A 13,980-nucleotide genomic window follows, 5' to 3' on the forward strand; every position below is an offset into this window, starting at 1 on the left:
TCAGATCCGCTCCTCTACACATCAGAAACATTCTCCATACAGACATTGATCTGCTGGTGCTGCCCTGCTCCTCTGTCACAATATCACACCAGTCAATATCAGTGGAGTGTAACCAGTCCCTCCGCTGTGGGACCCCTGGCCTGATCCATGCTTGTCATGTCCTATACAATGTGTTTATTTTGAAGATGATGTGTATTGTATGTGTCGGCTCTGTTGTGACACAGAGAGCAGGCATGAGGAGGCCATGTCGTGTGCATCAGAGCGCCAGAGAGTGATCCATCGCACGCCCGTTTGTACAGAATGCACACTGAGGGAAACTTGGAATGGTTTTGTTTTACATCCATCCATTCTTGATCATGCTTTCATTCATGTCTGTTTTTATTGTGACTTTGCTGCACATGTTTTAAACATTTGTACCAGTGCTAAGAGAATAAGAAATGAACAATGAACATCATATTGGCAGAGATTAGGTTAATAGTAAATGAACTTGCTTTTAAATGACATGTCACATTCGCCCAACATCCCTCGCCTTTGACACTCACACCACCTTCACATGATGGCAGATGCTACCACATATGGTGCCCAGTATTATTACATTCACAAGCATTCAAACGCTTGGAGAAATGTAGGGGTCAGTGTCTTGCCCAAGGACACTTGGGACATGGGACTGCAGGAGTTGGTGATAGAACCCCCGACCATCTGGGTCGAGAGGTGACCGACTCTACCACCAATCTGTCTTTATTTGTATAGCGTCAGCTCATAACAAGTGTTATCTCGAGACACTTTACAAAAAGCAGGTGAAAGACCTTACTCTCTGAGCCACGTCTGCCCCTTCAGTCGTTCGCTTGTTCCAAATTCATTCATCTTTGCAGGACCTGCCTTTAAAGTCTCAGCTTGTAAAAGTTGTCAGATGAAAAAGAATTATTCTTATCAAGGTGATACTCAAATTAGAAAGCTGAAGAGAGACGGGAAATGTTGGAAGAAGAGAGTCTAGGATTACATTCAGCAAAGGGCCGGAGGTCGGATTCAAACCCACAGCCACTGCAACCAGGACTATGGCCTCTGTACGTGAGGCGCTGCAACATAACCACTGGGCTATCGGCGCTCCCATAAACGATCAATTTCAACACCTCTAATAATTATGTCACCAGATTTCCACTGGAAGTAATCAGTCAAGTTGGACTTCACCACATTTCAGTATAAATGCTTCGTTCCACCTTAACAATGAATGACAACAGACAACTCATTCACTTCTAAACTGATAAACTATGCATCGAATGACAACTGATAAATACTCTTTGGGTTGATAGACCTCAGATCTGCTGCGTGTTTGCCTGCTTTGAATACAGAGTTGGAGGCTCTGTGGTCCCCTCACACTACTAAAGAGGCTCTTTGGATTGAGGTCTTGTGTTCCAGTTAACTGAGAGGGTTGATCTCAGATTAAGCAGGTGCTGTTAAACATGTATATTGGACGTTCAAACGGGCAGTAACTGTTAGCTTCCCTGTCTGCTCGGCTGTGTTATGGTGTCGGTAGCTGGTGCAGATGGGCTTTGGCTCACCTCCTCTGGCCTGAGATCCTCCTTGCCATGTTAATCCATGCCAAACTACAAGTCAGCAGCTCCATCAGGTCGACCAGCCGGAACGCTGTGCCCTCAATGTGCCACCACTGCTGTGACAGAGACGGAGAGGAAAGAGAAGAGAGGGAGGGAGTAGGGGGGGCCGCAGCAGGACACGTAACATAAACTATAATCACAGGCGCACAAACACACCCACACATTGGCACATGCAATCCATCAGTGTGCCCAGTTTGGCATTCAGGAGCATCCAGAGGTGTGTCAGGTGGAGAGAAAAATGATATGTGGCTAAAAGAGAGGAAGCAGAGCAGAGGGGTGGGGGGGGGTCAAAGAAATGATACCCAGACTCAAGGACACACAGATGAGGCAGGCGTGGACTAGAGTGTGTACATGCACGTGTCCTCACGGGAATTTTTTTGAATGTATCTTTAGCCTTTCCTGTGCGAGTGAGTGCCTCTATTTGGATTCATACATATCCGTCACACAGTGTTTGTCTGTGGGTGTTTGTGTTGCTGTGTGTTGGAGGCTGGGTGAGCCTCCCTCCCGGACTGTTGAGCCAGCTCTGTGTCTCTGCCCTCAAGCGACTTGTGTTGTAACATCCTTTGTCAATTTTAGAAATTGTCATGGCTAAGAATAGCCAGGAGTCAATCAGATGGGTGACAGAAGGCCCAATTTCACAGTCAGGGGACAAGGACACACATACATATACTTTTTCTCCACGCTTCCACCAAGCATCATAATAGCTGAAACAGGTTTGGATCTTTAAATCAACTCTTTAAGTTATGCTAAGCTATTACAACCACATTTGTCAAGCTGCTGTGAGCATTTTGATATAAACAACGGCACGAATGGACTATTATTATCTTCAAACTCTGCAGCCCCTCTCTGTAGTTTTAGCATCCTTTAGCTGTGTTGTTTTGGTAACAGGTCCCCAAATCATTGGCACCCCTCCCTCTGATGTTTTGTCCCGGAAAAAGCAGTCCAAAAAGTTTTCAAATCCCACGTAACGCCCACTCGCCCGGAACCAAACGATAGACTGGCAAAGTTAGCAGCCAGCTTGTGAACATGATGAAGCATGTTAATGCTACCACAGCCAATTTGATTCCCTCAGGACTTTGGTTGAGCCACAGAACAGAGCTAGAAGGCGATAAAATACTGGAATCACATCCAATTAACAAAAAACAATCATTATTGACCATATATGTATCAGCTGGCTTTACTATATGCAGGGAAAAAATCATTATGGTGAGCAAATAAAAGCTGTTGATGGTTTTTCATCTAAACAGATATCTGCATCTAAGTGCAGCCAAACAAGCCATTCTAAATCAGAAAGTTCAACTTGAGCGCCAAATCCGTATGAAGATGTCGTGAAAGCCAATCAGTGTTTACATTTACTGACTTCTTTGAATGCATCTTTTCTTTTCTTTTTTAAGACTGTAAACGATTTAGCACACAGAACAGGAGGTTTTAATATTAACCACTGGTTACATCAGAATTTCAGAAAAGTTTGCCATCATTCCCAGAGGCATATACTGTTTTCAGACAATAGTCGATGGGTTCTGAGATTGGGTTACTAGCTACCAAATCACCAATCTAAAGAGTTTAGATTATAGTATGAGGATAAGCTATTGATAGCCATACGTGAATCCAAATAGTCAGTAGCCTAAAGTCAGGGTTGCTCCCATGGAACAGTCTGATCTTATGGTCCGTTACATGGATAAATCAGTACACTGAGTTCGGCTCCAAGATTCAGTGTTTAAGAGTCATTTTGCATGTACACAAAACACAATTAAAAATACAACACCGTTCTTAAACCTCTGCTTTGATTGGTCAAAAAATAATGCATTTATTTGCAAAACTCCACCAGCAACTTTACCATGTGACTAGTGAGATAGTAAAGCCCGGAGTTTACCTGCACACCTCAGCGGAGATGTTTACATTGACAGTAATAGAAGCAAACATCTGAACCGAAATTAACTTTGGTTATTTAAATACATGGAGCCTGTTTGTGTAGAGAAGACGCTTTGGAAGAACAGAAAGTAAATCAAATGGAAATTGAACCTGCATGACATTTATTCAGTAAATAAACAGATCCCTTGTTGGGTTGAGTAGTCTGCAAAATATGTTTTACCGTGTGTGTGTGTGTGTGTGTGTGTGTGTTTGTATGTTTCTCAGCCTGTGTGCGTGTTGTTTCATGAGTGGAATCATGAGAGTGGAACCCCCTGCTGAGCACTCAGAGCTCTCATCACGGTCGGGGTTTGAAGAGGTGGACTCCTCCTCCTCCTCCTCCTCCATCCCTCCATTCTTGCTTCTATCAGTTAACATGTTGAGAGGTGACCCCTTGAGAGCTTTGCTACATATGGACCAAACCAACAACTCAGCTGTAATGGGCTCGACTCCATGTTACAACTGGGAGTGTGGTGATGGCCGGGGCTCTCCTTTTCCCTCCTCTCTGGATGAAGTGTGTGTGTGTGTGTGTGTGTGTGTGTGTGTGTGTGTGTGTGTGTGTGTGTGTGTGTGTGTGTGTGTGTGTGTGTGTGTGTGTGTGTGTGTGTGTGTGTGTGTGTGTGTGTGTGTGTGTGTGTGTGTGTGTGTGTGTGTTGGAAAGCAGGAGGAAGAAAGAAAGAGAGAGTGAGATTGAGTGCCCTGTACAAAGAGCTTGTATTATTAATGAAATCACCCCGGCAGATGGGTCTTATCTTGGAAGTGTCCCGCAACCGCTGAGATTTGCAGCTGGCTCAAATGCACACACACACATACACACACACACACACACACACACACACACACACACACACATACTTTCCCTCTTTCTTGTTAAGCGTGCCCCTGACAGTCCATCCCTCCCTTTTTGTCGCTCTTTTCACTCCGTGCCTCTCTCTCTCATCCCCACTTTCTCTCTTTATCCTCCTCTCTGCACTCGTCTTTTATTCATAGAAAGATTTGGCACAGGCGTCCAGGCTTTCAGGCCAAAACTACTGCCATCCTCCCTCCGCCCCCCCACCCCCACCCCCTTTTTGCACACACACACACACACCCATCTAACTCACTCCCCTTCCCCTCCTATGTCTTCCTTCGCCCGCATCAGGATTTGTCCACACCTCAAGCGAAAAAGCCTTTATTCCAAGCTGACTACCTCCAGCCTGCAGTTTGAAGAAGAGCTTTATGTGTCGTAACCCCCTGCAGCAGAAAGAGACATAGATGGGTGTTTGAGATTAAAATGTTGCAGGCCCTTTCCCCTCTAATAGGCTCCCCTTAATTCAGGGCACATCCTCCCCAAATACAGCAGAGCGCTCTATCTGCAAGAAAGCCAGTCATACTGAAACGCATAACTCTGCATTCATTCATGTGTATATAAAACACATATACATACATGTGCTGCATAAGCATATACTGTCATGTGCATGCACAGATGTACTAGTACAATACTTATGCAGGCACACAGTGAATACTAACATTTATACATGTATACACACATTTACATTTATGCATATGTAAACATTATGTGTGTGTGTGTGTGTGTGTGTGTGCGTGTGTGGCTACACTAACACGTCCTTTGACTATATTACTGTTTTGTGTCCCTTCATTCTTCTAGGGTGCAGCGTGTTAATAGAAGAAAGTTACTGTTTGGGAGGCGGGGCTTCTGTTAGTTGCTTTTTTTAAGAACTTGGTGTCTGGAATTGAATCAGTGATGTTGCAGTTACATATGAGAGTTCTTCTTGTAAAGGAATGACGATATGTTGACATCATCTATGCCATTGTTACGTATCTATTTTTACAGATTGTAACTTTTTATTGAACTTCCCAAGCTGCAGTCATTGGTCACATCGCCAGAATGAAATGTTGAATAGATTACTTTAATGACGGGATTAACAGCACTGTTACTATACTTGTTCAGTGTATGCGTTTATACTTTATATTTTCATTGTATTTGTGTTTGGATGAATACACTTAACTTGCATTGAAGCCCTACCTATATGTATTGGTTACGGAGCAGAGTGCGACGCTATTCACTGTATCCGCTATTTTATTCTTTATTTATCCCCTCTACCATTGAAACTGGTATCTGTCTCAAAAGTTCAAAATGTTGGGCAATGAAAGCCACACATTTACATGTATAGTCAAACCTATCTTTAACCAATAGAGTCTAAACCGGTGGTTCTCAACCAATGGGTCGGGACCCAGAGGTGGGTTTTTCAGTGGGTTGCGAATGTATGCCAGGACAAAAGCCTGTGTAAAAAGGTCTGTGAAGCATTTTTAAACATGTTTGTTCAGTTTCTTGCTTCAGTGACATGTTTTGTACTCACTGAGGTCCAGACTCCACAATTTTTCATTTAAATTTCTCTGATTGGTCAAAGGATATCTGAAATTTGGGTGGCGAACCACTGGTCTAAACAACACTCCTGCAGCTTTTATCATTTGGTTTATTAGAAACTGCTGAAACAGTTAGATAGGGTTGCTGAGTTAACTTGTGCTTTTTTTGGAAGGTGTTGTTTCTGATTTTCTTGGAACATATTGCATCATACTGGCAGATGATTTTGTTAAGTTTGTTTCACCAACCTTGTTCAAATCAATGAGAGTAGGATAAAAGTCAAAAGCACTTCTCTACTCTGCATATGCACATATGTGAATGTATACATAATGCACAACATACACTATACCATCCATGTTACATACAGTCCATACTTTGTATTATTTACACACACACACACAAACATACTGTGTATACTTGTAAAGATACATCCATATTTAAATATACATGCTTACACATAGGACACACATGCAGTTAAGATCACATATATGGTAGTGGTTACAGTGAAGGTTAAATAAAAATGTGTATATGTGAAACACACTACACCTGGGATATGTATCAATGTACATTTGTTGTGTGTATAGTGTACACAAAGGTGTACTGTGAAAAAATTCACAAACACAATAGCTACATACAAATATATAAGTCTACTGTCATATTCAAACAGTATATGCGAGGATTGTTGTATAAGTGGGTGTTCATATATGCCTGTAAACATACAAGTTGAGTGACGACGTGAAAGCACACACCCACGAGTATTCAAATGACATAATAACTTAAACAGCTATTTATTAACATGCAGCTAAATGCAGGCTACACCCACGAGCTGCAAAATGTCCAGTCAACAACATATTTCTGCTTTCACACAGAAATGGCATCCCCAACAGTTACCAGAAACCATAAAAAAAAAACTAAAAAAAAAAAAACACTGGCACACAAAACAAACTCTCACACACTCTGTGACGATGAACAACACAGCAACTGGAGGCTTCAGGCAGGAGGGGTTGCCTTGGAAACGATGGGAAGGAACCCTAGTTATTTGTGTTGAGCATATTTTCATTTGGGCTGAAACAGAGAGGCATAAAAACCCCAGGAGAAGGGGAGAGGTGATTTGTCCTGACAGCTCCTTCACTCTCCCGAGGTGTAACACACACACACACACACACACACACACACACACACACACACACACACAGGCACATGAACGGACCAATGCACATGCATGAACACAATCAGACACACAAACACACACACACACACACAGACAAATACAGAGATGCCAAAATCATCCCCACCTCGCTCTTTCCTAAACACATCAAGAGAAGAAAATCACTCGTGTAATCACAGGAATGACAGCAGGAGTGTGTGTGTGTGTGTGTGTGTGTGTGTGTGTGTGTAGTGTGTGGGTGCACAAGCAAACACAGGGCACTACACGAGTGCTTAAAGTAGCCATGCATGTGCAGTGTTTCATGCAAAAGTTCTTCTTTGAATGACTCTTTCTCTCCTTCTCTGTGTCAGACGCACACGGATTCCCCCCGAGATTCATGCATGCATGCTGCAGTATTTTTTTTTTAGTTTGGCATTGATATTTCAAGGGTGCAAAATGTGCTCTTTCCACTCCTCTGAAAGGAAAAAGAAAAAAAAAAGTAGACGCTTTAAATGTTCCCAGAGTTCATGGGTGTTTGTCTGAGTGAGGGTATCATGGCGTTTAAGTGGCTGTCGCGGAGGGGGAACATGATGCAGTAGTCGCCCAAAAATAGCGCATCTTTAAAAAAAAGAAAAGGGTTACATAAGGGGTGTCTAGTGCAGAGCCTTCACCTTGAGCCTGGGGTTGTTCTTTTTGGCACGCCATACCCTGTCTGGCCACAGGAGGTCACTGTGGTTCACAGTTTTCCACATTAGCTGCAGCAGGAGCAGCTCTGTCCTTGTCAGAGCTCCCTCTTCAGTGGGCCGTCCTGTGGAAAATCCGTTCAGGAGGGGACGTTCAAGGGCATTCTCTCTCTCTCTCTCTCTCCTCATTCTTTTTTTGTTGTATCTTTTTTCCTATCACTCGTTCTTCCATCACTCAATTATCTTATTTTCGTCCATTTCTCAGCCACTATTCCAACATCATCTGAAGACATAGACGCTGTACTTGTTTAAATGACAGATGTAGGGTTATTTTTCAAGTCTTTTTTTGCAGTCAGACACAGGAGACAGTTTTTTACTTCTACAAACGCCATATTTACAAGCTTGAGGGTGCATCTGGGACATTTTTAAGACGGTTATTTTCTGCTTTATTACCGTTAGAAAGAGCGCAAAATGTGTGCCCAAAAACCTGCGCCCAAAGTTTCTGATCCTCTTTGAAATTGAACCAAGACAATATAAATCTAAAATGAGTCATCCTGAAACACGGACTTCTAATCTGCTCTGTAGTTTCTTAGCTGACCTTTTTGACCTCTGTGTAGACGGGTCTAAAGAGAAAAGAGGATTTTCTGGCAGGGATCAATAGAGCATCTTGTCTTGTATCTAACACGTTAATAACTGTGTGTGTAATCTAATGACTGTCTTCCTCTCTCAGGTTGGGGGGGATGATCTCGGCCTACAAGATAGTGCCAGACGAGATAGACGAAATTAAGGTGTGTAATCTATCAACCTGTCTGTTATCAGCTGTATCTTTCTCTCGGCCCTGTTTTTTTTTTTTTTTTTCCAACACAGCAGTGTGGATTTTTGTGATAATAATGAATTGTGTGTGTGTTTTTGCGTGCGTGTGTGTGTGTGTGTGTGTGTGTGTGTGTGTGTATGAACAAACAGGAGACTCTGGTGGATTGGTGCGATGAAAAGGAACTTAACCTCATCCTAACAACAGGAGGCACAGGCTTTGCACCGAGAGATGTCACGCCAGAGGTGGGTTGAAATGTGTTTATGACGACTCTCTCCAGAAAACAACAAAATAAATGCATTTCTTGTTTACATGTTTCTTTTCTTTTTTTAATTGAAGAAGCTGGATTCGGACGTAATTGCAGCTTGCAGTGTTTGTTGTACTTTATGACATGGGGGGGATGAAATGTGTATCATCGTCCTGATTCGTGTGATTCAATCGCTTATGTCTAAGATCAATATTTGAATTAAGCAATGGTCCTATCAGATTTCACTGCCAGTATGACAGTATATCTCCTCACATCCAAGAATGATGGATGAGAGATAATTGGCTGAAGAAGAAGTTTACAGTAGGATAATAAAAAGAGGAAAAAAGCCAGCTGAATAACGTTTGACTACAGTGAAGAGAATGAAAGAGATGAAGCATAATACATGGGGAAGGTTAGAGTGTGTAACACTGCATCACATTAGCTGTGGCTTTCATGACACAAGCCCGTTGCTGTCCTCCAAGTTCGATACTCATTCCAGCCATCACTTTACGAAAAATATGTATGATTGTGTTACTGTGTCAGAAGAGTAGCAAGCGATGTCTTAAGTCTGCAGTATTTAGGAAACATGCAAACGTTATAGCAAGGCTTGACATTTGCTTTCAAGAAAAGAAACCTTACAAAATAGGCAACAAGGGCTATTTTGCAGTGAAATATGAAAACCATCTTCTTATAAGGTCAAATACAGGAAGTGATGTCACACCTTTGTAATAGATAAACTGAAAAGACCTTATTTCCTAATGGAAAGGTTCTGCTTAGATGCCTCCTGTCGCTGCCTGTGCAGCTCACTCTGTTTTTTTATGAGAACACATGAGTGTGATGGTGTGTGTGTGTGTGTGTGTGTGTGTGTGTGTGTGTGTGTGTGTGTGTGTGTGTGTGTGTGTGTGTGTGTGAGTGTGTGATTGTGTGTGAGTGTGTGTGTGTGTGATTGTGTGTGAGTGTGTGATTGTGTGTGTCCGTGTGAGTGTGTGTGTGTGTGTGCTGCAGCAGTGATTAAGACACAGTGTAATTAGCCCCAAGATCACATGGGAAATAAAGAGGCAGAAGTTAGATCCTTATTGAATCTTTTTTTAAACAAATATGGGATCATGTAGCAGACGCGTCAGAGATAATGGGTGGCAGGTGGCAGCATGCGTGTGATGAGTGTTTGGACCTCTTTTTATGAGATGAACTACAGGACAAACTCACTGTCCAATACTTTATTTATTTACACTATTCATGTGTTTTTTTCCAAATATTCCACAGATTGAGAACATGCATGATTACGGGGATTCTTTTTAAGGTTTAAAGTGGAAACAAATCATGAATTGAACTATTTTGCAAATCAAAATCTGAAGTGTTACAACCTATACGGTATGCCATCATCATGCTTTATTACTTGTTTCTGACCTGCCAGTTCAGAACGAGGGGAAACTCAAAGTTCCAATAACATTAATCACGTAAACTTAAAGTTGCTCTTATTAAAACTTTTGCTATGAGAGCTGTATGTAGCTGTGGTTGTGATTTTAAAACCTTGAAATTGCTGATATTTGCCTTAAAGTCATCATATAAGGACAAAGTTTGAAAGTGTGTAAAGATCATCTGTACCCAATTTATTAGCATGCATACAAACGTTTTCATGCCTGTTTGCAGTCTGGTGTATTGAAAAGAGCGTGAATGAGAAAGACTTGCATGTTCACACCATTGTTAGCCAAATAACTTCAGATAGGAAACATTTTGCAATTTATATTGCTATGCTTCTGTTACACACATACGCACACAACCGCAACACACACACACTCGCACACACACACACACACACACTCGCACACACGTTTGAGCAGTTTGGCAGGGGATGAGCTGTGCTTCTCAGCAGTATCATTGGTCCTCATCAATCACGGCAGACAGCAGCCTTCCTGGAAGAGGAAAGACGCGTAGACAGTGTAGTCCCTGATAATACCTGCTATCTGATTCAGGCCTGTGTGCTGCAGACAATCATATCTGTCAGTGTGTGTGTGTGTGCGTGCGTGTGTGTGTGTGTGTGTGTGTGCGTGTGTGTGTGCGTGAAAGCCGTTCAAGACACACATAACTGCTTCCTGTTTAAACTGAAAGCAGGACAGAAGTAACAGATTACATGTTGTGCTTTTACTTTAATAGAAGAGCAGCTGGTAGGTCAACAGGTCTCAGACTCTCTCAAAGTAGGTACAGGGTGCAGATGTTTGAGTGTAGCAGTTTGGCTCGTTTCACATTTGCATCTAACCCTTTAACACTGTGTAGTCTATATTTCACTTACGTTTGATGTCCTAACTCTTTTTTGACTGAACTGTAATTTTGGAGCAATCTTGCACAACAACTTCCTTTGGTATGAAAAAAACGCTTCTATCGTACCCAATCTATCGCATTTGCAGGGACATATCCAGCTTGAACTCTCGCTCAGTTACCTTTAATAATCTTCCAGTCTGTTTGTTGTCTTGCTGCTGTAATAATAACATATTCAAGTCCACTTCCTACGAGACAGACATGTAAATACACTTCACCAGCCACATGTTTTGTTCTGCATATTTGCAGCTGATATTTTTGGAGTTTAATAGAGGAAGGTGAAGAGGACTGCAACAACGGTTAAAATCCGTGTCAATAGTTTTCATAACTGCTGCCTGCTTCTTCTTTTTCAAATTGAAAACCTGCCTTGTTTCATTTCAGAAAGGTTTTCAAAGCTTCATATAACTTTTTATTTCCGATGTTCTTTGGTTTTGTTTCGCAGTTTCATCACATTCCCTCATAGTCCGTGCTCTTCCCCATCGCTCATCATGAAACTGAAAAGTAAACCTCCTCCATTTTCCTCTGAAGTCAGACATTAAAACATACTGCCCAAAGAATACAGTGTATTTGTTACACTCCATCTGAAGGCATGCCTGTTGAATCACTTCTCTTATCCTCTACTCACTTGCTTTTATGATTCTATGACGTTTAAATCCAGCCTCACCCCCTCCCTCTCTCTCGTTCCTTCTTGTCTCCATCTCACCCCTTCTCTGTCCCACCCACTCTCTTCCCCCCCCCCCCCGAGTCCGATGCCCACGATCCTCATCAGCGGCTCCTCTCCCTTTGAAGTCTTTTCTCTCCCCTCGCTCCCCTCGCTAATGGTGCGTTTGAAGTGTCACTCAACTCAAGGGCACCCAACACACACGGCTGGAGGAGAAGGCGTTATCGTCTCCACTGTCTCGATGCCGAGAACGTGCTGCATGCAACTGCAGTCCCACAAATATATCAACACTCACGCCCACACACGTACAAAACAAATACAGTTGATGCAAAGTCTCTGCAAAGATGGGGAAATCTGCAGGACCACTACCCGTCGACACCACATGAATCCCAAGAGGGTTTTTTTGTTTTTTTTGTTTTTTTTTACAAAATAAAAGCCCAGCAAACTTATAAAAATTCTTAAACACATTTTCAGTAACATTCAAGGCGGTACGTATCAACTTTCCCAAGACTGAACAGTTCAATTGTACAGAGTGATTGATCGAATGGTTCCTGATTGCTAAACGGGCTGTAGATTGGCGGAGGGGGTCAATTAAGGATTTTCCAGCCTGCAGACAGCTGTGTGATTGTGGACGATGGATCGTATATCGATCCAGATGTTGACAGTGAAGACATGCGTTCAGGAGGTTGTTGCTGAGGTGTGGGACAATTATCAGCACTTCCTGCAGCTGACTTAAATCTTTAACTCTTTTCTTTTGCTCAGATTTCTTTTAGACATTTGCGTTCTTTTATTTCTCCTTATTCCTCAGTTTACATTTATGTACTGAAGCAGAACATTTAATAGAGCATTTGTGTACAACTCTACCGCTCCTCCATTGAACCCATTTGCATGTTTTGTTTTCACATTGTTTTCAATCGTCTGTCATATTTTGTATCTTATTGCATTAAAGTCTCTTGACAGCAGGAGTAATGCTGGTCAATTGCATTTTGTTTTTTTTATATCACACTTTTCTTTTGGCACCAAAAACACCAAGACAAACCTTGTATGTATAAACCATAGACGTAAACCACCATATTGACACCAATGAATCTGAGGGAAGCTGGCAGATAGCTTGAACTTCATCTGACCGCGTCAAAATGGTGTGAAAGCAATGACATTACACATGGCCTCCATCCAACAGGTAAAATACACATGACGGATGATACACAGTTTTCTTAATCGTTGTGATGAATTCAAACTGAGCGATCACTGCATTAACACCCGTGTCTTTCTGCAAAACTCTCCCTGCAATTGAAATAGTGTTAGATGAATGAACAACTCTGTGGAGGATTGCGGCTAATGTTTGAGCAACACATGGCTGCCTGTAACTGAAGGAGTAATGAGGGAGCGTATCAATACATCATTTTGTGATTGCTTACGATGTACACATTAGACACAGTAAATAGCATTAGCTTAGTAAGACTAGGATGTTGCTAATGAGCCTCCTCTTCATCTCACCTCTTCAGGCCACTAAGGAGGTGATAGAGCGCGAGGCTCCGGGGATGTCTCTTGCTATGCTGATGGGATCTCTCAACGTCACACCGCTAGGCATGCTGTCCAGGTGAGCTGCACAACAAAAAATAAAACACTATAAATGTTGTTGTTTTTTTTTTCAAATTCACCGAACCTTAAAGTAAAAGTTTGAAGTTTTTGAATGTGATCAGAGAGCAACAAACATGCCACCTATTAATATAAAACAAACGAGTTACAGGGTGAAGTGCAGCACTCTGTGAAACACTGAATCAAGGACGCATGTATTAGCATATTATACACAGCTGTTCAAATACTTTATTCTGATTGGCCAATTACACATAGCAACGGTGTGCTATTCCTCAATTTATCACCGTAAAGAAGAGCACTTTGTGGGTCGCTGGTAGCCTAGTGGTTAGTGCTTGTGCCCCTTGTACAAAGGCTATAGTCCTCAACACAAGCGGCCTGGGTTCAAATCCAGCCTGTGACTCCCTTCCTGCATGTCAATCCCCTCTCTCTCTCTCTTTCTCCCCATCCCACATTTGTAACACTCTCTTTCTTCTTACTGATATAAATGTTCCCATGTGTTCTTTTTTTTTTTTTTACAGACCTGTGTGTGGTATCAGAGGGAAGACGCTCATCATCAACTTACCAGGAAGCAAGAAAGGCTCCCAGGTAGGAAACACCGCTAACATCGGCTTCACGTGTAAGGGTTATGTG

General features: G+C 42.3%; 1 protein-coding gene across 5 annotated transcripts in view; it reads left to right on the forward strand.

The window, feature by feature from the left end:
- The window catches only part of gphnb (gephyrin b), a 103,032-nt gene that overhangs the window by 35,172 nt on the left and 53,880 nt on the right, over positions 1 to 13,980 (forward strand). For all 5 annotated transcript variants that reach the window (XM_061051824.1, XM_061051825.1, XM_061051826.1 and 2 more), the window contains exons 3-6: positions 8,447 to 8,504; positions 8,680 to 8,772; positions 13,257 to 13,351; positions 13,869 to 13,935. In XM_061051824.1, coding sequence (XP_060907807.1) covers positions 8,447 to 8,504; positions 8,680 to 8,772; positions 13,257 to 13,351; positions 13,869 to 13,935 — 313 coding nt within the window. The remainder of the gene's footprint in view (positions 1 to 8,446; positions 8,505 to 8,679; positions 8,773 to 13,256; positions 13,352 to 13,868; positions 13,936 to 13,980) is intronic.

This window comes from Labrus mixtus, chromosome 12, assembly GCF_963584025.1.
Source record: "Labrus mixtus chromosome 12, fLabMix1.1, whole genome shotgun sequence".
Classification (NCBI taxonomy): Eukaryota; Metazoa; Chordata; class Actinopteri; order Labriformes; family Labridae; genus Labrus; species Labrus mixtus.